The sequence below is a fragment of the Gadus chalcogrammus genome, chromosome 1 (assembly GCF_026213295.1).
Source record: "Gadus chalcogrammus isolate NIFS_2021 chromosome 1, NIFS_Gcha_1.0, whole genome shotgun sequence".
Lineage (NCBI taxonomy): Eukaryota > Metazoa > Chordata > Actinopteri > Gadiformes > Gadidae > Gadus > Gadus chalcogrammus.
This window is the reverse complement of record NC_079412.1, coordinates 3935833-3962113: the sequence shown is the minus strand read 5'-3', so window position 1 is coordinate 3962113 and position 26281 is coordinate 3935833. Positions and strand designations below refer to the sequence as shown.

Here is a 26281-nt window from a genome sequence, read left to right as displayed (position 1 = left end):
TGTCAAAGCCTCGAAAGATTACCTAAAGTCTGCAGATATTGCTTTCCTCTGCTCATCCAATAAAGAGCTAAGTTCTGCTAATGTAACGCTAGCAAACGATGAAGAGGCCTATTTAGCCTGCTTGCCCTTTACTTTAGACATTGCTGTGGTTTAATAATGGTTAACACACTAACACTAGACGTTTGAAAACAAAAATACTTGAAAAAGAGAGGTTTAAAAGGTAAACTAAAAGTTCAGTCATAGGAGCGAACTGCCTGCGTATCTACTCCGCACCCTCCATACCCTCAAGTCACCTAAACGAGTGTAATACTAATGCTGCATCAATTTGGTGAATAGAAATGCCAGCTACAATTGTTCAGCTATAATTTGAGATAGGCAAAGAATGTCTTTATTTTAATTTTGTAGTGGTACTTACAGCACTTTCGTTTGTAGTTTGAGTGTATAGTTAATCCAGTTTATGGGTCATAAACTGCCACACATACAATTTTCCATAGAGTGTGCTTAAGATATTTTGCACAGTTTATGGAGTTCAGCCAGTCATAATTTGTTAAATATCCTTGAACAATCTTTGTAGCATTTTTGTATGTGCATTTATTAGACTTGATCGATTTTGCTTATTTCTTAATAGTTAATTTCATGTAAAATATTCTTGAGCATCATAAATGTATGTATGGAGATTGTTTATGTTTTTTTATATATGTATATAAGTTATTTAAAATAATAAAAAAATAATGTTCTAAAAACGTTTCTGTTTGTTGTCCATGCATCATACGTCGTTCAATTGCAACGTAGTATAGCAGAGCTATAAGTGGGTGAAAAAGCTGCTAAGCAAAGTAAAGGTAAATCAGTTAACATGTGTCTTCAGTGTTGTTTAGTATAGTATTGTTAATTAACAGGGCAAAGCTCCGCTCGCTATGGGAACAGGGGGGCGCAAAACTCAATCTCGCCTAGGGCTACCAAAGGGCTAGAACCGGCCCTGGGGGAGCGAGCGGGAGAGAAGCGATGTCGGACAAAGGTAGCGAGCTTCGTTTAGCTTCGTCATGTACCGTATCGTCATCATCGCGGTTGCCAGTTTGGGATCAGGGATCAAATCAGCGCCTGCGTTGAATCAAACATCATGTTCCTTGCTTGTTGCCCTCTCAGCAACACCGAGCATGATCATGATCATGATCAGACCTCTGTTCAGTCTATGGGACAATTCTTAATTCCACCATTGTTTTCTTATACTGATATGAGCTTTATGTTTATAATGTTTCCTTTCTTGTTAAGTAAATTGCTTTGTGTATAGATAGAAATAATAATAATAAAAAAATATATATATAAACTTAGCACAAAAAGTAAGGAAATTTGTGTTTGGTTGATTATTTCTCTGTGGTAACAATGCTTTTTGGCCATCAATCTTATACCGTTGGAAAGCCTGAAAAGCTCCCTTTCAAATGGTGCCCCATTTGTAAGGAACATGCACTTGTGGGATGAGCAGCAGAGCTGAGTATGTGGGTTGCACCCATGAAAAATGTGCCGAATCTTCTCTGCCAATGCCAAACTGCTTATTCTGCCATTGACTTGTTTTGTGTTTGGTGGAAAGGATGATTGAAGTTTGAAGAAAAAAGACATATTGGCAATTAAAAAAAATATTCAATTCACAAACAGGAGCCTCAGTAGCGTGTGGAAGAACCATAGACAGCCACAACAGCCTGGCAACTCCTCCTCATGCTGGTCACCAGCCTGGTCACACACTGCTGTGGGATGGCATTCCATTCTTCAACCAGCATTTGTCACAAGTCAGCCAACGTGGTTGTGTTGGTCACTCTGGCATCAGCCCAAGCTGATCCCACAAGTTTTCAATGGGGTTGAGGTCAGGACTACTAGCAGGCCATTCCATCCGCTCCACTCCCACATTACTGCAGTGTGACTTTTAATGCTTCACTCTAAAGGTGACTAGTTCCTATTTCAGTTTTTCCAGTCCATAACTTGTCCATATCGTCCTGCAAACCTTGACTTTAAATCTGTAGAAGACAGCCTATGGCAACTAAGTGCTGACAGGGTGATGAAACGGTCTTCTTGGGGTGTCGTCTTCTTGGGACACCCACTTCGCGGCCTGTTTTTGACATCCCCCGTTATATGGAACTTTGCCTTCAGTTTGAAGAGGGTACCAGGGCTCACTCCAAATAATGCCGCAACTTGGTTTTGCGGAACACCAGCTTGAAGTTGCACAATCAGGTGCCAATCAGGCACCTGATTGGCAGCACTTTTGGATATCAGAAACTCAAAACAAGTGTCAATAGCAACAGCAAAATAACCTGTTTGGCAATGGCAGAAAAGATTTGGCAAATTTTTCATGGGCGCAACCCACATACTCAGTGCTGCTGCTCATCCCACAAATGCATGTTCCTAACAAATGGGGCACCATTTGAAAGGGAACTAAACAGGCTCTTAGTTTTCAGCTTATTTCTCAACTGTTCGTATAGACTCTGCATTGTGTATTTTCCGTCGTAGTAGTAATTCTTGAAGTATAAATCAGAGCAACTTGACAGGTTGGATAAGAGGGTTGAATAGATGGTTTATTCCAGGATGTAATACAGCGAGATACAGACTTGAATAATCTATAGTGGACGCGGTTGAGGAGCAGTTCCGAGACGTGTTCCTTGGCTGTCAATCCCTCTTCTCACCGACCCAAAGGGTTGGGCGCAGGCCCGGTTCTACGGGGGTGCATAAGCATGCATTGCACCCCCAAAAAAATTGTTTGCACCCTCAATTAAAAAAAAAAAAAAAAAAAAAAAGTATAAATATGATACAAATAATAAAATACTTGCTCACAAAACAAATTGTAATTAAACTTTTGACAGTATCCATTGAATACCGTTGAGACATGAGCGTCCAACATCACTCTGACTGTTCACCAAACTGACAAAATCACTCCGCATTTATGTATGGTGTTTTGTTTATATGTTGCTTGGCAACAGTACGCTCAGTGGGGAACGGGGATCTATTTTTGTTGCTGGAAGCAATTTCATTCGTTTATATGATTAAATAATTAAACAAATCACAATCTATTGTCAATCATTATTATTAACAGTACATTTTACTAGTATAACTGTTGTATAAAGCAATAACACACTCGAAATATCCTGCCACAATCTATAAAAAATAAACGTTATATTTGAATTGCAGTCACATGTTTTTTTTTGAGAATTCGGTTCTTTTTTACACCTCACACATCACACATATCAAAAACCTATCTCATATTCAAAGCTATCTAAGATATCAATAAGCTAATGTTGCAGCTGAAATTTTCTCCACATCACAATACATAATATGATACCATCTTTTAAGCACAGCAAATGATTGTTGTCCCAACATGTCAGTAGAACTACGCAGAAGTGCTTGTCTATGGTAGAAAGGCCTGTGTGTAAAAAAGCGAAGTCTGAACTGAAGCTGGGGAGCTGGTTTTAGTATAGTACTGGTGCACCCCCTGTAATCTCAGATGCACCCCAAGGCATTCTGTTCTGGAACCGGGCCTGGTTGGGCGAGTTTTATATTAAAGAAAATGTGAATAACAAGAAGCACAGAAGCACTCTCACCCTTGATAAGGTATATGGCCCTGGCTATGTCCCAGACGACCAGGTTGGTTCATCCTTGTTGAGACATAACAAATGGAGGAATGAAGGAAATTACACCTTGTATCAGTGTGAGAGGCACTGGACTGTTCCTAGACTAGAAGTGTGAACACTAAAATACACCAACATTCTACAAGGCTTTCCAACAGTATAGGTTTTATTGCCAAAAAGCATTGTACCACAGAGAAATAATCTACCAATCACAAATGTCCTTACTTCTTGTGCTAAGTTTATATAGACACTGTCGAGTGTTGGCACCGCACTCGCGGTGATTTATGGGAACGATCGCGTACGACACACACACACCGCTCCGCAGGGGTGTGTTTCGTGAGTCTGGGTGTCGCACGTACGCTCCCCGGGACCAACCTAGGTCGAGCCCGCTTGTTTCCGTGAATCGTCGGTTTCACGGAGGCGCTCGGTCCGGCTCGGCTCAGTCTTAATCCGGTCCGACCCAGGTCACTCTGTTAAGTCCCTTCACAACTGTTACTCTAATACGAATTCAGACCCGTCCGTTGGGCGGGACCAAAGTCTCTCGAAATAATAATAGTTAATACGAAATGATGATGTATCTTTTTGCCTTGTCACCCCCTATACACGTCAGTCACAATCAACCATTGCTTGTACAATGCGCCACTTACCGTGAGGGGATCAGCTGGGAGAGCGCGTCGTTCTGCTTTGCCTGTGTCGAGGAGTCGACAGGGAAAAGGACTCGAACGATTGAGTTTACCTACTACAAATGTAGTCAGGTAGATTTATTCTTAGGTCCAATAAACACAATCACTTTTACAACTGAGTATAGATTTGAAAAGAAAAGACAGTAAAAAGAAGAAGAAAATAGATGAAGAATGGCCTATTAAAAATACCAACGAGCCTGAAGTTGGGTTTCTAAGTCTAAGTACCAAACGTTCTCCCGGGTGGGGCCCGAGGTTTGGGTTTCTAAAACTAAGGTTTTTTAACAACGTTTCCCAAGTGGAGCCCAGGTTTTAACGTTGACGCAACTCTCGTGCCCCAGTACACCGCACGACCCCGAGAGTTGCCTTTGTTGAGTTAATCACGCTTGAGACTAAGCTAGTGCTAAAGAGGATTCCTATTAAAGGTACCAACGTTCTCCCAAGAGGCCCTTGAGGTTGGATCTCTAAGTACCAACGCTCTCCCGGGTGGGGCCCAGGGTTGGGTTTCTAAAACTGAGTCACCAACGTTCTCCCAGGCGAAACACTTGAGGTTGGATTTCTAAATCTAAACTAAAAAGAAAAAGAATAGAGTCTGAACCGAGCGCTACGGTGTTTTGCTATGAAGGCCGCAGTTTTTTGGAAGCAGAAGAGCAGGGCAGAGCATAGCACACGACACCACACCAGCAGCAGAAGAACCAAGAAGACCGACTGAGCTTTCTCTGCCGATTTCCCTGTTTTACTCTCCTGATAACAAAAGATCTTTTGATAAACGTTCCAGAGTTTCCCTTATTTTGCCCGAGGGGCAACACAAGAAGCTTGAAGTTGTGCACATGCTATCACGCGCCGAGTGTTCATACATCATGGGGTCTAAAGGGACACATGTTCTTTGTATTCCTCCAATGTTTCTCCACAAGGAGATATGTTTAAGCATTAAATTTACTACATAAAAAGGGTATATAATGTAACCAGTTGGCTCTATGGTAAGACATTTTAAGGCACACAATTTTAACACATAAGAATATCTAAAGTAAGCAATTTACTTTCTCAAAGATATGAGGTACACAAGAAGTTATAAGGTAACCAATTTACCTTATCTTAGGATATATTTAAGCACACAAGAAATTATAAAGCAAGCAATTCACTTTATCGTAAGATATATGTAAGCACACCTATATATATGGTGACCTTGTTGACAGCATGGTGTCACAGCATGATTCTGGAGTGATTCTGGAACGGCTAGGTGCATCAATATAGTGAGTCCTATCGGGACACACGTCAACACATAAAAAAAATACAGCACTCTTGGAGACCCCCTGGCGGTCGGGGGCCCTAAGCGGCCACTTAGGGTGCACTCACACTCGGCCATCTGGCCGTGGCCGTGGCCGATTTCAGACCTAACCGTGCTCAAATCTGCCAGTGTGAGTGTGGCCAGTCTGGCCAGGCCGGGCCAATTTGGCCACTTGGGAGAGGTGTGCTGCTACGGCACAGGCCGCTACGGTACAGATGCTAATGAGCCGACACGCGCACACGCACAGCTACGCAACCTGAGCTGGATGACTTGTAGTCAATGCGACGGTCACGGACATAATAAAGGCGACGAGCATTCTTTCCCATTAAACGGTAAACATCGCGTCTAGCGGTTCAACTGTTGGTGTGTTCTCTGTGTTGATGTCCATTGTTGTTAAAACTCTGACTGGTGGCAGACTTTATTATGGTCCATGCAGCGGACGCTTGGTGATGACGTGTTACGACGTGATGACGTATGTACAAGAGCCTTCCGTGGCCAGGCCACAGCTGCGACGGCCAACGGCCACGGCCAGATGGCCTAGTGTGAGTGCAGGCCAGAGAACAATGGGGCCATTTGAGCACGGTTAGGTGTGAAAACGGCCAACGGCCACGGCCAGATGGCCTAGTGTGAGTGCACCCTTAGTTGGCATATAGGAAGGGCCGGCTCTGCGCCTAGCAGCTTAAAAAGCTAGAAATTAACTCCATTAATGCAGGTGGAAAATGCGCAGATGTTGGCTCAGCCTGGCCCTGCCTCTTCCGCTAGAGAGAGAGAGAGAGAGAGCGAGAGAGGGAGAGGGAGAGGGAGAGGGAGAGGGAGAGGGAGAGGGGGAGGGGGAGGGAGAGAGACCAAATGTATTTAAGCAATGTTTATTGCCTGACAGACATAAGGCAAAAATAAAAGGCTATAGAAACAACAAGAATCAAACTTGTTTGAATCAGTATTTGAAGCTTGGTTCTGTCCAATACAAAATGCCTATGGCTATGTAGCTTAGCTCTCCAACTTTTGATTTTGTGTTTACACCCGCACTGTGCATGTGATCTGACTTCCGTGCGTTTCAGGCAGTGTGATAATTCTGTATTCGGAGTGCAGAACGAGATTTGCAGAGGTCTTTGAGGTGTAGAAAGGTGTGTTTTTTAACTGATAGGAACACAGCATTCTAAATGAATGGATTGTTCATTTGTGGGCACTATTGATAAAGGCAAGGCAGTTCCAGCCTGCTCTCAAACAGACGAGGAACCAGCTGCATTTTCATTGGTTCTTACCTAGAAAGTTGCTGCCTTTGTTGGTGGAAGCAAGAAAGCCCCCTGCAGCAAAATGCATTTACCAAGGATCTCATCGTTTGATACAGCTTTTAACCAAATAAATACATCCCAACTATTTTAGGCACTTTTAGACTAAAACCAAACATTTCTATAGTAAAGAATAAGTCTTTGTTTTTTAATGTATTCAGTATTTATAAATAAAGTATGATGAGCATAACTGGCTAAATACTTTTTACTTTTTACATCTCGACATACACAACGCAAAATGTCAACAATTAATCTGGGGTCGGATCAAAATGGGCAAATCCTTTAACAACACATCTATCCATAATATGAATATAGCACATCTTATGTCACAAAAATTAGCCGAGATTTATACCTTGTTGTGTGACGTCCTTAAAAACCCCAAACCCATGTACATGTGATCCAGCTGGAGCGCTGGAGAGGTTGACATGGAGCAGGGCTACAAGTCAGGGAATGCAGTACAGAGTGGGGACATTCCAACCAGACCCCCGGAGAGGGAGCAGTGGGCCAATAAAGTACAGTACTTTCTGGCAGTGGCTGGAAACATTGTTGGTCTCGGAAATGTCTGGAGGTTTCCATACCTTTGCTACAAAAACGGTGGTGGTAAGTGTTTATTTGGCTGTTTCACTCAACCTAAGTTGCATTACTGATATGTGCTGAAGATCAAGAAAATCTACTCGTCTAACTATTCATTTACACACACGCTCACAAAAAAAAGACACACTGAATTTGTGTAGGGGTTAAGCATCTTGCTCTAGGATTGTAATAGCCACAATACTACCCTGCCATAGAAAATATGTATTTGAGATTAAGACCGATCAGATCATTACATTGATGAATGTCATATTTTGTTACCATCTTTCACAGGGGCCTTCTTCATACCTTACATCTTGTTTCTGATCACCTGTGGGATCCCCCTCTTCTTCCTGGAGACGTCCTTGGGCCAGTACACTAGCCAGGGGGGAATCACCTGTTGGAAAAAGATATGTCCACTATTTCAAGGTATATTTGGCCTCACGCTCTTAGTGTGTGAGATGTTAATCCTAATCAAAGTATATCAAAGTATTTAACGAATGCGTACAAGAATCTCGTCTCTAGCAGAATGGGCCCCCAAATCATACTGTGAGAGTTTTTCAACACATTTTCACACAGGAACATTATTTCTTTCCTCAAGGACAGCATTTGTGCTAGTTAGTGGGATAGTAAAGGAAGCATTGAACAAGGGTCCTTAAGAAAAAGCCAACAATCTATGTATTTACCAGTACAAACCATCTGTGTGTCTGCATCACCAGTACACGTCCACAGTTGTCGATGGATCAGGAAGGCTGAATATCTAAGCAGGGCTTAGGCTCCAAATCCACCCTCACCAAATCACAACACACCCCAGCTCCACTCATAATCATCGATGGATTCCCAGTACCCTTCTCCTCCAAAGTCAAGAGCCTCTGCGTCATCCTGGACAACACCCTCTCATTCGCACCCCATATTCACAACATCACCCGGACTGCATTCTTCCACCTCCGCAACATCGCCAGACTCCGCCCATCACTGACCCAATCCAGCACTGAAATCCTAGTTCACTCATTTGTCACATCACGCATAGACTACTGCAACGCCCTCCTCACCGGACTCACCAGTCCGGTGAGATCATTCAGAACTCAGCCGCCCGGATCATCACCCGCACCAAATCATCTGACCACACCACCCCTGTCCTCATCCAACTTCACTGGCTCCCAGTACACTACCACATCCAATACAAAACCCTACTCCTCACCTACAAAGCTCTCCACAACCTAGCCCCAAGTTACCTCTGCAACCTCCTCCAAGAATACACTCCCTCCCGCTCCCTCCGCTCAACCTCTGCTGGACTACTATGTATCCCCACATCACGACTTATTACAATGGGTGCCCGGTCATTCAGCTGTTCAGCACCCAGGCTCTGGAACTCCCTCCCCCCACACATAAAACAGTCAGACACCATTACAACCTTCAAGTCACAACTCAAAACTCACCTGTTTTTGTTTAATTTATTTATTTATTATTATTATTTTTCCACAATGTCTTGTTTTTAAACGATTTATGATAACTTTGTGCTCTGTAAGGTGACCTTGGGTGCCTTGAAAGGCGCCTCTAAATTAAATGTATTATTATTTATTATTATTATTATCTGACATTGTTTAGTTGCTCGTGGGCTGTGGCTAAGGAAACACCATAGCTACTCATAGCTAGTTTTACATTGGCTATATCCATATGTAAATTAACTCAATATTTAAATGTAATATAAAATTACATTTGTAACTCACAAGCCATGCTTTCCAAAACAAAACCAGAGGAAGAAAAGGATAAAGCAGCTGGATCTACAAGCTGAAAATTAGCTAAATATTTCTGTAATATGTGTGTGGTTGTGACCATTTCCTGACAGGCCTAGGCTTCGGTAATCAAGTGGTGGTCTTGTACACTGGTGTGTACTACATTGTCATCCTGGCGTGGGCCATTCTCTTTCTCTTCTTCTCCTTCCATGCGGAGCTTCCCTGGGCGACTTGTGGAAACAGTTGGAACACAGGTTCACATTTATGTTGTCTTTATTATTTATTTACTTTTTTTAAATTGTATTTGTTCTATTAGACACCTGTATTACATGCCATACATTTTCATTGATATGTTATTTAAGGGACAATGTAATACCCCTCATTTCCTTTTTTATTAACCAGAAACCTGTTTTGAGCATGGTCATAATCGAACCTCGGAAGGAGACATCTTGACGGACACATCTTCTGTCATAGAGTTTTGGGAGTAAGTTGAAGGAGTTATAATTCGATTAAATGTATTTGCGGTGGTGTGCACATGGAAGCCACAAGGGTTCCTGGGGGTCAACACCCATATCATGTTATTTGAGAAAATATGGATGCAATACACTGTAGAATCCCACTATAGAGAAAGCTTAAGTGTAAAGTACTTTTTAGGGTGCCTCTTTGAAGGAGAAAATGTTTTAGATTTCCATCTCTTCCCCTCAAATGGTCTATGCATGCCACATTTTGGCTTTGTCTAACTTATGTTTGTTTAACAGGAGAAGAATATTAGGTTTGTCAGGTGGAATTGAGGATCTTGGCAATGTGCATTGGGATCTTGCCCTTTGTCTACTGCTTGCCTGGGTCATCTGTTACTTTTGTGTCTGGAATGGGGTGAAGACGACAGGAAAGGTATGGTTGAATCACCAATGATGTCATATAGCAGAATATATGGTTTATTATAATATATTTACTAGAGCTGTCAAGCGATTCAAATATTTAATCGTGATTAATCGCAATAATGTCATAGTTAACTCACGATTAATCGCTAATTATTTTTCTATGCTAAATATCCCTTGATTTTTTTGTCCCATAATTCTTCTCATTTTAATTATATTATCAACATGGTGAAGTGCATCGGCTTGCCTTGTGCAAATTATTTTTTATTGATAACAACATTGGCATACTGATCAAAACAGGACGATACAAAAAAAGAGCCTATAGTGCAATTAAACGACTGCTTTGAACAAATGTCATTTGAACATAGCAGTCAGGCTACTGCTTCTTTGTTTTGAGCCAAAGAAAAAAGAAAAAAAAAAAAACTTTTTTTATTTTTTTTTATAAAGTAATTGCGTTAATTGCGCGATAATTTTTTTAACGCCGTTAAAATTGGTTTGCGTTAACGCCGTTAATAACGCGTTTAACTGACAGCTCTAATATTTACCTATACACTTTCTTCTCATATACGTTTTCCTTCTCAGATAGTGTATTTCACTGCAACTTTTCCGTATCTGATGCTGTTTGTGCTGCTGGTTCGCGGCCTGACGTTACCAGGGGCTAAAGACGGGATCATCTTCTACCTCTACCCTGACCCGTCCAGACTCATGGATCCACAGGTAGGACCATGATAACACAAGCAATGGTTCCACAAAACTAAAAATCGACTTTTAGCTTTTTCCTTTATTCATTTGCAGGTATGGTTGGATGCTGGCAGCCAGATATTTTATTCCTATGGAATATGCACTGGTGTTTTGACCGCTTTAGGGAGTTACAACAATTACAGCAACAACTGCTACAGGTACATTTAATTAATTATTTATCGATTAACAAATTGTGTATCCAGTGACATTGTTTGCAAAAGGTAATTGGACTTCCAATGGCGAATTGAACGGTAGCGTTAGGAGTTTTCACCATCTGAACAAGAGGGAACGATTGTCTGTGGGGATACTCATAAATCCCCGGCTGAGCGCCGCGGTGTTGGAGTTTACCCCGGTAGACGAGAGGGTCGCCTCCCTGCGCCTAAGGGTTGTAGGGGGGAAAACTCTGACTGTTGTTTGTGCGTATGCACCAAACAGCAGCTCAGAGTACTCGGCCTTCTTGGAGACCCTGAATGGAGTCCTGTATGGGGCTCCAGTAGGGGACTCCGTAGTTCTGCTGGGTGACTTCAACGCCCACGTGGGCAACGATGGAGACACCTGGAGAGCCTCCCTGATCTAAACCCGAGCGGTCGTTTGTTATTGGACTTCTGTGCTAGTCATGGATTATCCATAACAAACACCATGTTCGAACATAAGGGTGCTCATAAGTGTACCTGGTACCAGAGTACCCTAGGCCGAAGATCAATGATCGATTTTGTGATCGTGTCATCTGATCTGAGGCCGCATGTTTTGGACACTCGGGTAAAGAGAGGGGCGGAACTGTCAACCGACCACCATCTGGTTGTGAGTTGGATCAGGGAATGGGGGAAATTTCCGGATAGACCTGGTAAGCCCAAACGAGTAGTGCGGGTGAACAGGGAACGGCTGGAGGAGGCCCCCGTCCTAGGTATCTTCAACTCACACCTCCGGCTGAGTTTTTCTGGCATTCCTGTGGAGGTTGGGGGCATTGAGCCGGAGTGGGCGGTGTTCAAAGCCTCCATTGCTGAAGCTGCGGTGGCTAGCTGTGGCCTCAGGGTCTTATGCTCCTCAAGGGGAGGTAACCCTCGGACACCGTGGTGGACACCGGTGGTCAGGGAAGCCGTCCGTTTGAAGAAGGAGGCCTTCCGGGATATGATAACCTGGAGGACTCCTGACTCGGTTGCAGGGTACCGACAGGCCCGAAGGGCTGCAGCTGCTGCAGTGTCGGAGGCTAAGCAGCGGGTGTGGGAGAAGTTTGGAGAGGCCATGGAGAAGGACTTTCGGTCGGCACCAAAGTGTTTCTGGAAGACTATCCGGCACCTCAGGAGGGGGAAACGGGGAACCATCCAAGCTGTGTACAGTAAGGATGGGACTCTGTTGACCTCAACTGAGGAGGTCGTCGGACGTTGGAAGGAACACTTTGAGGAACTCCTGAATCCGAATAACACGCCCTCTATGTTGGAGGCAGAGCTCGAGGTTGATGGTGTTTCGTCGTCAATTTCCCTGGTGGAGGTCACTGAGGTAGTCAAACATCTCCGCAGTGGCAAAGCCCCAGGGATTGATGAGATCCAGCCAGAAATGCTAAAGGCTCTGGGTGTTGAGGGGCTGTCATGGTTGACACGCCTAATCAACATTGCGTGGGAGTCGGGTACAGTGCCAAAGGAGTGGCAAACCGGGGTGGTGGTTCCCCTGTTCAAAAAGGGGGACCAGAGAGTGTGTGCCAATTACCGGGGTATCACACTTCTCAGCCTCCCTGGTAAAGTCTACTCCAAGGTGCTGGAAAGGAGGGTTTGGCCGATCGTCGAACCTCAGATTGAAGAGGAACAATGCGGTTTTCGCCCCGGACGTGGAACTACGGAACAGCTCTTCAATCTCGCAAGGATCCTGGAGGGGGCATGGGATTATGCCCATCCGGTCTACATGTGTTTTGTGGATCTGGAGAAGGCGTATGACCGGGTCCCCCGGGAGAAACTGTGGGAGGTGCTGCGGAAGTATGGGGTAAGGGGGTCTATCCTCAGGGCCATCCAATCCCTGTACTCCCAAAGCGAGAGCTGTGTTCGCGTCCTCAACGGCCAGTCAGTTTCGTTCTCAGTGGGTGCTGGTCTCCGCCAGGGCTGCGCCTTGTCACCAATCCTGTTTGTGATATACATGGACAGGATATCTCGGCGTAGTCGTGGTGGGGAGGGGTTGCAGTTCGGTGGTCTGAGGATCTCGTCACTGCTTTTTGCAGATGATGTGGTCCTCATTGGATCATCGGCCTGTGACCTTCAGCACTCACTGGATCGGCTGGCGGCCGAGTGTGAAGCGGCTGGGATGAGGATAAGCACCGCTAAATCTGAGGCCATGACTCTTAGCAGGAAACCGATGGATTGCTTACTCCGGGTAGGAAATGAGTCCTTAGCCCAAGTGAAGGAGTTCAAGTACCTCGGGGTCTTGTTCGCGAGTGAGGGTACTATGGAGCGTGAGATTGGCCGGAGAATCGGAGCAGCGGGGGCGGTATTGCGTTCGCTTTACCGCACCGTTGTAACGAAAAGAGAGCTGAGCCGCAAGGCAAAGCTCTCGATCTACCGGTCGATCTTCGTTCCTATCCTCACCTATGGTCATGAGGGCTGGGTGATGACCGAAAGGACGAGATCGAGGGTACAAGCGGCCGAGATGAGTTTTCTCAGAAGGGTGGCTGGCGTCTCCCTTAGGGATAGGGTGAGAAGCTCAGCCATCCGTGAGGAACTCGGATTAGAGCCGCTGCTCCTTTACTTAGAAAGGAGTCAGCTGAGGTGGTTTGGGCATCTGGTAAGGATGCCCACTGGGCGCCTTCCTTGGGAGGTGTTTCAGGCACGTCCAGTGGGGAGGAGACCTTGGGGAAGACCCAGGACTAGGTGGAGAGATTATATCTCAACACTGGCCTGGGAACGCCTCGGGATCCCCCCGTCAGAGTTGGTCAATGTGGCCCAGGAAAGGGAAGTCTGGGGCCCCCTGCTTGATCTGCTCCCCCCGCGACCCGACCCCGGATAAGCGGACGAAAATTAGATGAGATGAGATGATATGCAGCATTATCTAAATCATTTTAAACTGGTCTCCACCCATACTCGGATATAGTAAAAACCATTGATGTGTTACAAAAGTTGAACCTGTATGTACAGGTACTTTCACATATAATGTAGGGATCTCTCGACTCTCAACAGTTCCAAAACTGTTGTCAAATGTGGATGATTATATTATATACCAGAGCCGTTGTTTGTGTCTTTCAAAAGCATGTACTTGCCTCTATTAGAGTTGAGTTCAAACTGACACTTGTATTTTATCTTCACAGAGACTGTATCTATCTGTGCCTGTTGAACAGCCTCACCAGCTTTGTAGCTGGCTTTGCCATCTTCTCTGTGCTTGGTTTCATGGCATACGAGCAGGGCGTGGATATTTCCATGGTAGCCGAATCAGGTAAAAAATGCTTGATAAATGTAATATCTGTCATCTTGTATGCCGCCCAGGGCGTTCTGGTAATGCAAATCAAAGGCTGACTGTGAACTTCTACTGTATGCCTGAGCCTATTGAATGAGATTATTACTGAACCACCTCCAGGTCCTGGGCTGGTGTTCATAGCATACCCCCGTGCAGTGTCCATGATGCCTGTACCTCAGCTCTGGGCTGTCTCCTTCTTCATTATGATCATCTTCCTGGGTTTGGACAGTGAGGTAAAATCTTTGAGCCGTCTATTCATTTAACGTGCACAACATATCTCTGAAAATGTAATCCATCATGACTTTCTTTGGATTTCAGTTTGTTAACCAAGAGTCTTTGGTGACTGCGTTATCCGACCTGTATCCCTCAATCTTCAGAACTGGTGTTCGGCGTAAACTCCTTTTGCTCGCCCTCTGTGTTGGAAGCTTCCTCATTGGTCTTTTGATGGTCACAGATGTGAGGGACATTTTTTTTAAATACATATTTTTTTTAGGAAGATGACCCTGATGGGTTCATCGTGAAAGTTGTGTTTGCATTAATGTTTTTTCTTTTTTATGCAGGGCGGACTGTATGTTTTTCTGTTATTTGACCACTATGCCTGCAGTGGAATGACACTCCTTTTTTTTGCGATTCTCCAGTCTGCATGCGTGGGTTGGGTATATGGTGAGATGTCATGAAGTGTACTGCATATTGAGAGAATGTTCTTCAGAATACATGTAAATAATGTGGCTGAATGAATTGCTTACATAAGTCATTCTATTCTTCTAGGTTCAGATCGTCATTATGATAATATACAGGATATGATTGGCTACCGGCCCTGGCCTTTCATGAAATACTGTTGGCAGTACCTTACTCCAGCGGTCTGCACTGTAAGTAAATTAAAAATGAATACATTAAACTAAATTAAGATAATAAAAATATGTATATTCTTATATGCACTTTATCACTGGTTATTTAACAACCTTCTGGGTTTTAGCACTCATTGTAGTTTCATCGTGGGAACTTCATCAACACCTCGTTTACATTCTGAACAATTCCACCTTATTCATGGTTGGAATCCCAAGAATGTTGCAGAATGACCAACAAATAAACAAGCGTGAATAACACTGAAATAGAAGTACCATCAGCACTTTTAAAGTCTTCATCTAAACCTGTGTCTGATTTCATTTTAGTGCACTCTGGTCTTTTCTTTGGTGAAATATACGCCTCTGAAGCTTAACAACGAATATGAATACCCCTGGTGGGGCTACGTCATCGGCGGGTTCTTGACTCTCTCATCGACCATGTTGGTTCCGCTCTGGATGCTCTACGCCTTGACGGTCACTCCTGGCTCACTAAGCGAGGTATGATGATGCTTTAGAACCTTCTGCTCGCATGATAAAGTTAAGAGTTTTCATGCATCAGGGCAAGTTATATAATAGAGAGTTAAGAACAAAGATATTTAACTAGCTAATAGTCAAAATATTATTGTTGAATTATCTTGGACACCATTAGCCTGGTCCTACCCGACTCTCGTACTTCATTTAATTTGCACAGAGAGAGACTGGACCTACTCAATTGAGAAACGTTAACTCATTTACGGTGTGTGTTGAAGTTTAAAACTATTGGATCTGCCCAGTGCCACTCTGGATCTGCCGTAACCAATCGCTAACGTTTGGCCGGGAATCAAGTTGCGCGCAGGCTGTAAACATACCAAACACTGTTCGTGAAGATGTCCGTCAACGAGCGCTGACTTTAACGTCATTCTTCTCAGCCACTCCCTCTGTTCGCTGATTGGACGCAGAAAAGTTTGACAGAGAAAACCCACTAACATACTGCAGACCCAGACGTAGTAATGAAGGGAAATTAAAATTGAGAGGAAGTACTTAGGTGGGCAGAGCCAGGCTAGGACACCATAGCCAAATTTATGAACTATGAATAGGTTGCTTAGGAATGTTTGTTGGCATGCTTTCCACCAGAGAGTCACAGCGCTGTGCATGCCAGCGAAGGACCTACCATCTCCGCCAACCAAGAAGAAACACGAGGTGTTCCAGACCTTCACAGAGCTACACACACTGCGCACCAGTTCCAGCCGATCCAACCGCTGAATCATACTAGAAATTAGTGATACCATTTTTAACAGACTTTTTTTTTACCGATTTTTTTTATGTTGTGTGTACAATGGCAATGCCTTTATTTTAAAACTGTTGAATAAATTGTGATATAATGTTGTGATAAAGGTTAAATATGTTTTTTATTCAGAGAAATAAGGTAAACCCTGGGTTCAATACCCAGGGTCTTTGTTTTGGCACGTAAACCCATCAAATAACCCCTCCAGATTCTTTTTTCATCGAAAATCGAGTATAGAGTTTGCCCGGCGCAATGTTTGGCTTCCATGTTATTAGCTTGGGATGGTGAGTTTTGCTTCCAAATCGGCATTTTTTAACCACTAATATTGCTAAAAAAAATAGCACCAAACCTTTGCAGTAGCATGACTAGGGTCCCTACACATAAAAGGAAGCACCAACAACTTATGCTGTAATCCATTTGGATGGTACGCCGGTACGCGCAAGTTGCAAGTTGCAAATCTCCCAGCTTTCTTGCGGCATTTCAATGAGGCACGCCCCCTTTGGTCGTAGTATCTCGTTTCTTTGAAAGTAGAGCGAGTTCAGTGAGGCCAAACATAGTACTCGTCAACAAAAATGGCTGCGCCCGTAAAGAGATTTATTTTTTTGTATTTGTATCACGTTGGTCATTTTAATGTAGATTTTAAATGCTTTTACACACTTGATTACTTTGCGACTTTATGCCGGTCATGCATTGCACGGTCTTGCTGTGTGTACAATACAATGTAAAGTTGTGTTGTTTGTTTTCGAGCTTGTTTGCCAAAGAGGCTTATGTAGCTAACAATAAAAATGACTAGCCAATGAGAAACGGGAAGCTACTATGCCACAAGGTCGAAGCTACTACGACCTTGTGGCATTTGCCTCCGCAAATGCCACAAGAAAGCTGGGAGATTTGCAACTTATGACTTGCACGCACCAGTGTACCATCCAAATGGATTACCGTATTAGTTAAAGACGACATCGCCACTGAAAAAAGAACTGGCTGAGTTTAAGGAGGACATTAACCAGAAACTTGTCAAAATAAACGCAGACGTAGAAGGACAAAATGATAAGATAGACGCCACTTTGACTCACACTGAAGAAGTCGAGCATTGGAGTACTGACGCAAAACGTGCAATGAAGGACATACTAAAGGAGCAGAAAATAATGATGGATATGCTGAATGACTTAGAATCGAGATCCAGGCGGAAAACAACCTCCAAATATACGGCATTCCAGAAGATGCAGAGCTAAGAAGCAAATCGGTCGTGGCGTTTATTGACAAATGGTTAAAAGACGAGCTTTCAATCGAAACAGACATTCAGATTCAACGAGCCCACGAGCCCTGGCGCCGAAGCCAAAGACAGGACAACCACCAAGGTCGATTATCCTCAACTTTCAGCAGTTTAATGTGAAGGAGATGGTTTTGAAAGAGGCGCGGGGAAAGAAAACGGTCAACCTCGGAGAAACAAGGATTTATTTTGATCATGACTACTCTGTGAGGATGCTGCAACAACGCAAAGCGTACGCGATCATGAAGAAGATTCTAAAGGGGGAAGGCATCCGCTTTCAGACACCCCTCAACAAGATGCGTATCCACTGGGCTAGTGGAATTAAGACGTACAGCAGCGTGGAGGAAGCAGTTGGGGACATGAGGAGAGCCTCGCAGGCAGGCACACGAGCGAAAGGACGACTGCAAGAATTCCAACGCGAGGACAACAAGGCCAGATGAATACCTGACTCTAAGTATAAATGTGAATAACATATCCTTAAAGTGTAATACAGGTCAAAAATGAAAAAAGGTATTGTTAAATTCGGATTTAGATATCAGACTTGTTGGCTCAAAGGGACTGAAGCACAGCTGCCTGCAACATAGTCTAGTATGGTCGAATCTATCCCTTACGGGTTACATCTTACTGCTAGTTGGGGGCCCTTCTCTTATGGAAGGTATATCCCCTCAAAACTAACTGAGGGTCAATATATGAGGGTTGTTGACATCTCTTTTTGGAGCTAGCTTTTTCTGTTTATAGCTATGCTACGTTATTTTTTCATATGTTTGTTTCATATGATGTCAAGTGCCTATGGTTATCACACTGTTAGCCTGAGGGGGAGACACCCCAATGTGAACAGACCAAAAACCGCCAATGACTACCAAACAAGAATGTATCAAGCTTATGTCTCTAAATGTTAATGGCTTAGCAAACCCAGTCAAAAGAGCTAAAATTATAAAAATTATAACAAATTGTGTAGCTATAAAATTATAGCAAAAATTAAAAGGAGAGTAGGCAGATTAACTTTCTGCAAGAAACCCACCTTTCACAAACAGAACATGAAAAGTTGAAAAGATTTGGATTTAAAAACACTTTTGATCCCAAAATTGAGCGGAAGTACGTTGACTCCCATTCTATCACCCACAAAAGAGGTGTTGCAATGCTAATTCGCAAATGCCACCAAATTTGAATATCAAAAAGACATAAAAGATAAAGAGGGACGTTATATTATTGTAAAAGGAACAATTGACCAAGCAATGGCAACATTGGTGAGCATATATGCCCCACCTGAAAGCGATAAACACTTCTTTAAATCCCTATTTGATTTGATTGCTGTAGAAATAGAAGGTGTATGTATATGGAGGAGATCTCAATGTGATAATGAACTATGACCTAGACACAACTAGTTGCAAGAGAAATAGGAAACCTATCACAAAGGTAGTGAAAAGTACATGGGAAGAAATGGGCTTTTTTGATGTATGGAGGGAACTACATCCACTACAGAGAGACTTCAGTCATTATTCAGCAGCACACTCAGTATACTCAAGAACTGACAATTTTTTTATGCAGAAGGAAGACAGGGATAGAATACAGGGATGTCAAATTGGAGTTGCCAATTTGTCGGACCATAGCCCAATCTATTTAAAAATATATGTGAAGTCCAGACGAAAAGACACATTTTGGAGATTAAACGTAGGGATATTAAATAACAAACAGGTGGTCGAACCAATCAAAGCTGAAATACAGAAGTACTTAGAGGAGAATGATAATGACGAGACAGACCCAGCAATACTATGGGATGCTCTAAAAGCTGTCATACGAGGAAAATTAATTGCAATTACAAATAAACTTAAAAAAGAAAAAGAAACTCAGTACAAGTCTCTGTTAGCTGACCTGAAACAATTGGAACAAAAACATTAAGAGAAAAAAGACAAAACAAATAGAGCAACAAATGAAAGAGGTGAGAAACCAAATTAATATAATACTACAACAGGAAATAGAGATAAAGGCTAGGTATTTAAAACAAAATTTCTATGAATTAGCCCCTAAAGCTGCCGAATTATTGGCGAGAAGATTACGTAAGAAACGGGCAGGGATTACAGTCAATAAACTACGTGATCCTAACACCAACCAAATTAAATATGAACCAAAATAAATTTGGTATGCTCAGGGATTATTGCAAAGATCTTTATGCCAAAACATCGACCACAAATCATAAGGAAAAAATTCTAGACTCCCTGGATCTGCCTTCTATAGGTAAAGTGCAAAATGAACGCATAACAGCAAAGTTAACTACAGATGAAATCCATGCTGCTCAGAGGTATTACGTTTTGGTGCTCATTGTTTGATATTACACTGTGGAACTAAAGTGGGGGACTTTAGCGGGGGACGGACACCCTGTTTTTCCAATGTGGGAACAGTGGCATGTTCCGACATCCATGCTTCCCGTACTTACTATACTTATCTAACCCAGTTCCTGTTAGGGAACTGAAGGGGCAGAACGGAAGTGTTTGCGTGTGGGTCGCTGTTTTGACTCTGTGTTGGTAGCGCTGAAAATAAAGTGGGTTACATTGGTGGCAGCGGTTAAATTAGTTGAATTAGTAGTCGAAAACAACTGAAACGGATGAAACTGTTGGGAAAAGTGGTGAAAAGTTTAGTTAAGTAATAAATCACTTCTAGCGCGGTTAGTTTAGCTGTAGACAGTTTAGCTAGTACGCGTGGAGAGTCTGTGATGCGTCCAGCGTGAGGACTTCAGCCTGCATCTTATTGTCGTTGAGCCCCGTTAAAAAGAGCTACATAAATGGGGACGTTTAACGAGGAACCGTTGGAATACAGGCAGCGCTGCAGGGAAAGACTGTTCTCCAGCAACGTAAAGATTGAACTTCCACCGCCCATTGCGGGAGAGGAAAAGCAAAGTTTCCCCTGCTTGGCCAGGCAGTTTGAGGTTGCCATGAAGGTATTACGCCCCGTGCCCACTGCCTCCGTCAGTTGTCCGTTGCCCATTGACTTTGCATGGGGACGGACGCGCAATGCATTGTGGATCCGTCCGTTCAGTTGGAGCGTTCGCCACCGTCAGAAAGTTGAAAAATTTTCAACTTTTTCGGCAGCGACGGATCCGTCATCCAATCAGATCGCGTATGCAAATTTAAGCACTGTGACGCGACTCGGGCTCGATACTGGAAAGTGGGAGAGCGGCGGAGAAGTTAATTTAAAAAATGGAGGACAAACTGATAATCGCCGTTGGCTCTCGCCCGATTTTGTATGACCAGTCCCTGTACACATACAGGGACACCACATTAAAAGATCGGGCATGGCAAGATGTGTCGTTGGAGGTGGGGGAAACAGGTAATATGTATTTATTTTCTAATTATTTTCGATGTATGTACTACTTTTCAAATGAATCAGTGTTGAATGATTGCTAGCAATACAGCATGCATGGTCCAGCATTAGCATTCTCCAAAATATATAATTAACTGCTACCTAGAATGTATAGTTGCAATTGCTGACACATGTTTAAACATGCACTTTCTGTATACATATGCGTTTTGGAAACAATATCCCTGTATTTATTAATTCGAGTTGGACAGTGTATGCAGTGCAGAATCCAAAAACGAAACATAGCAGCTACAGCATAGCTACTGCTACATAGATTATAAAGAGTACATAGACATAAATGTTCAAGTCTTTACAGAAAATAATAATGAAAAGAATGAAGTAGATTGTAATGTGATCAATAATTTTATTTCATATATTTATTTACAGCGGCTGAATTTGTGAAGCGGTGGAGATCCCTCAGGGACCGATATCGGAGGGAGAGGGTGAAGGAGAAGGAAGCCCAGAGGAGTGGGGCAGGGGCCGACAAGCAGCCTGTGTGGAGGTACATGGCGGTGATGGGCTTCCTAGCTCCATTCCTGCAAAATCGAGGGACCACCTCCAACCTCCCTCATCGCAACCCATCCCCGGTGTCGGTGATGGTGGTGATAGAGGAGCATGGAGAGGCAGGTGCGCTGTCACTAGCAGCAGATGAAGCAGCCCCAGCCCCAGCCCCAGCCCCGGCCCCGGCCCCGGCCCCAGCAGCGGACGGTGGACCTGTGGGCAGGAGCCAGTGGCGCGTGCAGCCCCCAGAAGAGGGCAGGGGTAGGAAGCGGCGGAGGCCTGAGATGTCCTCCTTTGAACAGGGCATGCTGGCATTCATGGAGCCGCTGGCTACACTTGCCTCACAGCCGCAACCACAGCCACAGCCACAGCCGCAGCCACAGCCGCAGCCCCCCTCTGAGGACGAGGCTTTCTTTATGTCCCTCCTCCCTGCCATGAGAAGGCTCTCAAGTGCTAATAGAGCCATGGTGCGGTACGAGGTGTACCAGATCGTTTCCAGGGCAGATATGGCGGCGCTACAGGGGGAGGTTAGGGAGAATGACAGTGACTGAGTGACTGAGTGACTGAGTGCGTGAGGTTATGTTTGTTATGGTGTTAAATTATGGTGTTTCTGTCGTTTTGTTGTTCTGTTGTGTGTTCTTAATTAAAAAAAATGACTTTGATTGTGATGTGTTCCTTTTATAATACAGTTATAATACATTATAATTTGGAAGTGGAATTATGTTGTATTAATATTAGCACATTAATAATTATTCAGTACACTTGCAGAAAGACAATAGGGATTCTTGAAAGCTGGCTCGGGTCATCTGTGAAAAACAAAACCAAATCATTATCAATCATTATTACATTTACTTTTAAAACTTAACCTTGAGCAAATGTACAATGTATACGCAGGTATAGGAAGGTGCAGGTGTAGTTTGAATATGCTTCTTTTCTTAAGATATGGGTAGCTCTTAAAAGAGCTGTTTGGTTGAAGAGCCTTTGTGTTGCTAGGCTCTTGGCTGCCACGGCACTGCACCCTCCTCATTGAAGAACGCACAGTAGGCCTCCCGCATCTGGATGGTCAGTCTGGTGGCGTTGTTGGAGCCCATCCTGGGTGCATCACGCAGGGCTTCAGGATCAGTCGATGGCTCGATGTTCGGTTCCACCCCGCGTCTTCTCCCCTGCAGCTTCTTCCTCTCCAGAAAGTTGTGCAGCACACAGGTGGCCCTCACACACACCTCAGCTACCTCAGGACTGGTGCCAATCACGCGCCGGTACATGCGCCACCTAGATGCCAAGATCCCGAAGGCACATTCCACTACCAGACGAGCCCGGCTGAGGCGGTAGTTGAACACTCGCTTCTCCTGAGTGTGATGTTGTCCAGGGAATGGCCGCAGCAGGTGGGTCATGAGTGGGAACGCCTCATCCCCCACAAACACGTGAGGAAGTGGCCCCCGCTGCTCTGCGCCGGAGATGACGCGGGCGGGAGGGAGGTCAAGGGTGCCATCGCGAAGAGCTTCCCCAAACGCGGAGTTACGGAGGGAGCCGCTGTCACTCGTCCTGTCGTAGCCTCCAACATCCACAACCCGGAAGAGGTAGTCGGCGTCCACTACGGCGAGGAGGACCAGGGAGAAGGTGCCCTTGTAATTGTAATACAAGGAGCCAGAGTTACCTGGAGCTTGTATCACAACATGCTTCCCATCAATCGCTCCGATGCAGTTGGGGAAGTTCCAGCGCCACTCAAACTGCTCGGCCATGGTGCTCCAGTCCGCCCTCTTGGGAACAGACATCTCCTCCTCCACCAAAGCAGTCCAGATGGCACTGGCTACCTCCCGCACTATCCTACACACTGACGAAGTGCCCACACGATAGCTGAAGCCAATCGTGTGAAAGGAATCGCCAGTGGCAAGATACCTAAAAAAGAAAGCATTAAAGAATATACTTCAAATATACTTTAAAATATACAGGGCATGAGTCATGACAGTTTAGTTATATTTATTATTCATACATGGTTGCTTGCATACCATGTTAATAGAAAGGCTTTATGATGGAACACATTTATCTGCAACACTCTTCATTGATACATAAATAATCCCATGTGACATCCACAACTAATATGACTAGATTGTTTACAGATAGCTCTACCACATAACCTGAGATTTAACAGGAACACTCTGCACACTACTATGGCTATAGATGGGTAGATGTCTTCCCTAATTAGGAAATCTTATGCAAACAACACCGTGGATGGAAATGGGCACCTTTTCTATAGCCTAGCAGTATGTGCACACCAATGAGCTGTATGGAAACACTAGTTGTGTGATCATTAAAAAAAAAAAAGTATCCTTACCGTAGGCAAATGGCGAGTCGCTCGGCAGGGCCAATTGCAGAACGAAACTGTGTGTCTGCCACGGTAATGAGAGGACCGACCTTGCCAAGCAACTCGTCAAAGTAGTCCGGAGGCATCCGAAAATATTGGTGGAAAAGGAGAGCATCCAGACGCAACTCCTGCACAAGTGCGTGATACTCCCCTCTCTGGTTGCGTGTCCGGAGAATGGGGTGAACCCACCAACGCCGATGCACTTGCTTTCCACGTCGGTGGACCAAAGCACCAGCAACCTGAACCAACACCATCCTTGCTACAACGGGATCCATCTTGCAATGACAAGTAACACAACAAGCAGGAAGAAGCGGAAAGAACCCGGCTTTGTTGTTGTTAGCGGGAAGCGATTTGATTGGCTGACGGATGCCTCTGCAAAGACTACTCCCCCATCCGTCAGCCACGCCTTCTGACGTCCGTTGACTGACGGTGCAGTGGGCATGAGGCGTTAGTGGGAGGCACTGAAGGTGACTATGAATTTGAAGTCGTCAGGATTTTACCAACGCATCTGACCAAAGCAGCTTTTTCTGTTATGGGATAGCCTGCCCGCAGCCGTGTAGGCCGACTATAATGCAGTAAAGGAGAGGTTGCAGGAGGCATTTGGACACAAACATTTTCTGGACTGTTTCAGAGCGAACATCACTGCCCGCCTCCGTGCTCCGGGCGAGAGCTTGGATGTGTATGCAGCAGAAATAAGTAAACTAGTTCTGGAAGCATTCCCAGGCTATGGCGACATAGCTCAGAAACAAGACAAGTTTTGCAGGTTTCTGGCGGGGCTCGACCCGGCCCTGAGAGTTAAATATCACGAGCAGGGGGCTATTGATCTGGATGAGGCCCTTATCATTGCCGGCCGATGTGAGATGGCTCGAGAGGCTTTACAGATTGCCTATCGCAACACTCCGATACTCCAGATTCCGACTGGAGGCGGCGCAGCAGCAATGGTGCACTCCATATCTGGAGGTGGCTTGTACAGAAACCTGGACAGACTGACTGAAGATAGGAGAGAAATGAGAGTGAAAATGAGACGAATGGCAGATGAAAACAAGAAACTGCAATCCAGCGGCTGGGGAGATGAACAAAGAATCGCTCACCCAGTGCTTGGAGGCCAGTGCCAGTGTGGTGAGCAGGGCTGCCAGTCGCCTCGCCAGCGGGGTGACCACAGGTGGCGCTCACCCGACCGTGGCTGGCGGGAACAAGAAGCGGAAGGAGGTCCCGGCAGAAAACAGAATTACAAGGCATCCTTTGGTGACCGAACCCCCTCTCCAACTTGGCGGGATTCTAGACCTACCAGAGGCTCTTTCCAGGGTGATTCACAGAGTAGAAGACGGGTGCGTTTTCTCTCACCCAAGAGGGAGGATCCTGCCAACCGTTTGGGAAAAAAGATTTGTAGCTGATGTTACGGCCCAAACGTCAGCTACCGCACTTTGGGGCCCTTTAGAGTGAGAAATGCTTCTCTCCTCAGCATGTAACATCCAATTACATGACACAACAGACCAGCAGCATACCTCATATGTAAGGGGCAGCATCGAAGGGACCGAAGTCTATATATGAGTGTTCTCAGGAGCCATTTATCAGTGCTGATTTTCGCATGTCAGTTCCGGCACTACGTAAACGTCCCTTAAATGCAGACTTCATTGTCGCACGTGCTGTGAATGGCCAGATGCTAGACACATTGGCCACCGTTACTGCGACTCTACATCCTGGCAGCATGTTTTCCATGTGCTTAGGAGGTCCACACAAGCAGCACTTTTGGGACTTGACTTTCTTAACGTCAACCATGCACTACTGGACTATGCTTGTGGTAAACTACAATTATGGGACACTGTAATTCCCTTTTTGAGTGCCAAAGACTTGATTCCAGAGTGTTGCAATGTTTCCATTATCACAGAAACAACAATATTGCCCCTCAGTGAGATGCTGGTTCCAGTAAATGTGTCCCCAGCTGGCCTCGTTGACCAGCTCCCGGACTTTGTTGGCTACTTAGCACCGAACCTCCAAAACAATTGTGGGTGTGTTGTGGCTCACACAGTGATGTCAGTGAGAGATGGGGTTCCTACAGCCCGTGTGTTAAACCCTACAGATCAGGACATTGTACTCAGAGAGGGTATCCACCTTGGAGTTTTTCTCAGTGGATGAGTCTGAGCTTGTATCACTCCCGCAGGTTGCTGTCGAGAGAAGCGCGATTGGGTGCTCTGCTAGTAGAACACAGAAGGTTGACACGCAAATGTACACTTATAAAACACCACATCAAAACCGACCACCATAGTCCCATGCGACAGCATGGGACCTCACCAGACAAGCGAGAAGAGATAGACAGGCAGGTGGCGGCCTGCTAGCTGATGGGTTGATTGAGGAAAGCTGTAGCCCCTGGGCCTTGCCTGTCGGTCTGGTGAAGAAAAAGAATGGTGAGTGGAGGTTTTGCCTTGATTATCGTCGCTTGAATAATATTACCGTCAAAGATTATCA

The 26281-nt window shown here is 44.7% G+C and overlaps 2 protein-coding genes across 4 annotated transcripts in view; one reads left to right on the top strand and one right to left on the bottom strand.

Moving 5' to 3' along the window:
- Positions 1-19659, top strand: part of LOC130405589 (sodium- and chloride-dependent GABA transporter 2-like) — a 28676-nt gene extending 9017 nt beyond the window's left edge. For 2 of the 3 annotated variants that reach the window (XM_056610859.1, XM_056610798.1), the window contains 14 exons: positions 7269-7465; positions 7730-7864; positions 9285-9425; positions 9574-9655; positions 9930-10062; positions 10632-10766; positions 10845-10948; positions 14077-14201; positions 14343-14455; positions 14541-14678; positions 14783-14885; positions 14991-15091; positions 15395-15565; positions 16181-19659. In XM_056610859.1, the coding sequence (XP_056466834.1) occupies positions 7291-7465; positions 7730-7864; positions 9285-9425; positions 9574-9655; positions 9930-10062; positions 10632-10766; positions 10845-10948; positions 14077-14201; positions 14343-14455; positions 14541-14678; positions 14783-14885; positions 14991-15091; positions 15395-15565; positions 16181-16309 (1785 nt within the window). In that variant the 5' untranslated portion in view covers positions 7269-7290 and the 3' untranslated portion in view covers positions 16310-19659. Of the gene's footprint in view, positions 1-7268; positions 7466-7729; positions 7865-9284; positions 9426-9573; positions 9656-9929; positions 10063-10631; positions 10767-10844; positions 10949-14076; positions 14202-14342; positions 14456-14540; positions 14679-14782; positions 14886-14990; positions 15092-15394; positions 15572-16180 lie in introns of those variants that run through there. The other variant, XM_056610919.1, reaches the window with a different exon arrangement.
- Positions 19660-22442: 2783 nt separating this feature from the next.
- On the bottom strand, positions 22443-24221 carry LOC130391829 (uncharacterized). The gene is made up of 2 exons (XM_056602138.1): positions 23786-24221; positions 22443-23349 (listed from the first exon to the last, which is right to left on the bottom strand). The coding sequence occupies exons 1-2, from the start codon at positions 24088-24090 to the stop codon at positions 22443-22445; spliced, it is 1212 nt and encodes a 403-aa protein (XP_056458113.1). The 5' UTR covers positions 24091-24221.
- Between the last annotated feature and the right edge of the window lie 2060 nt (positions 24222-26281).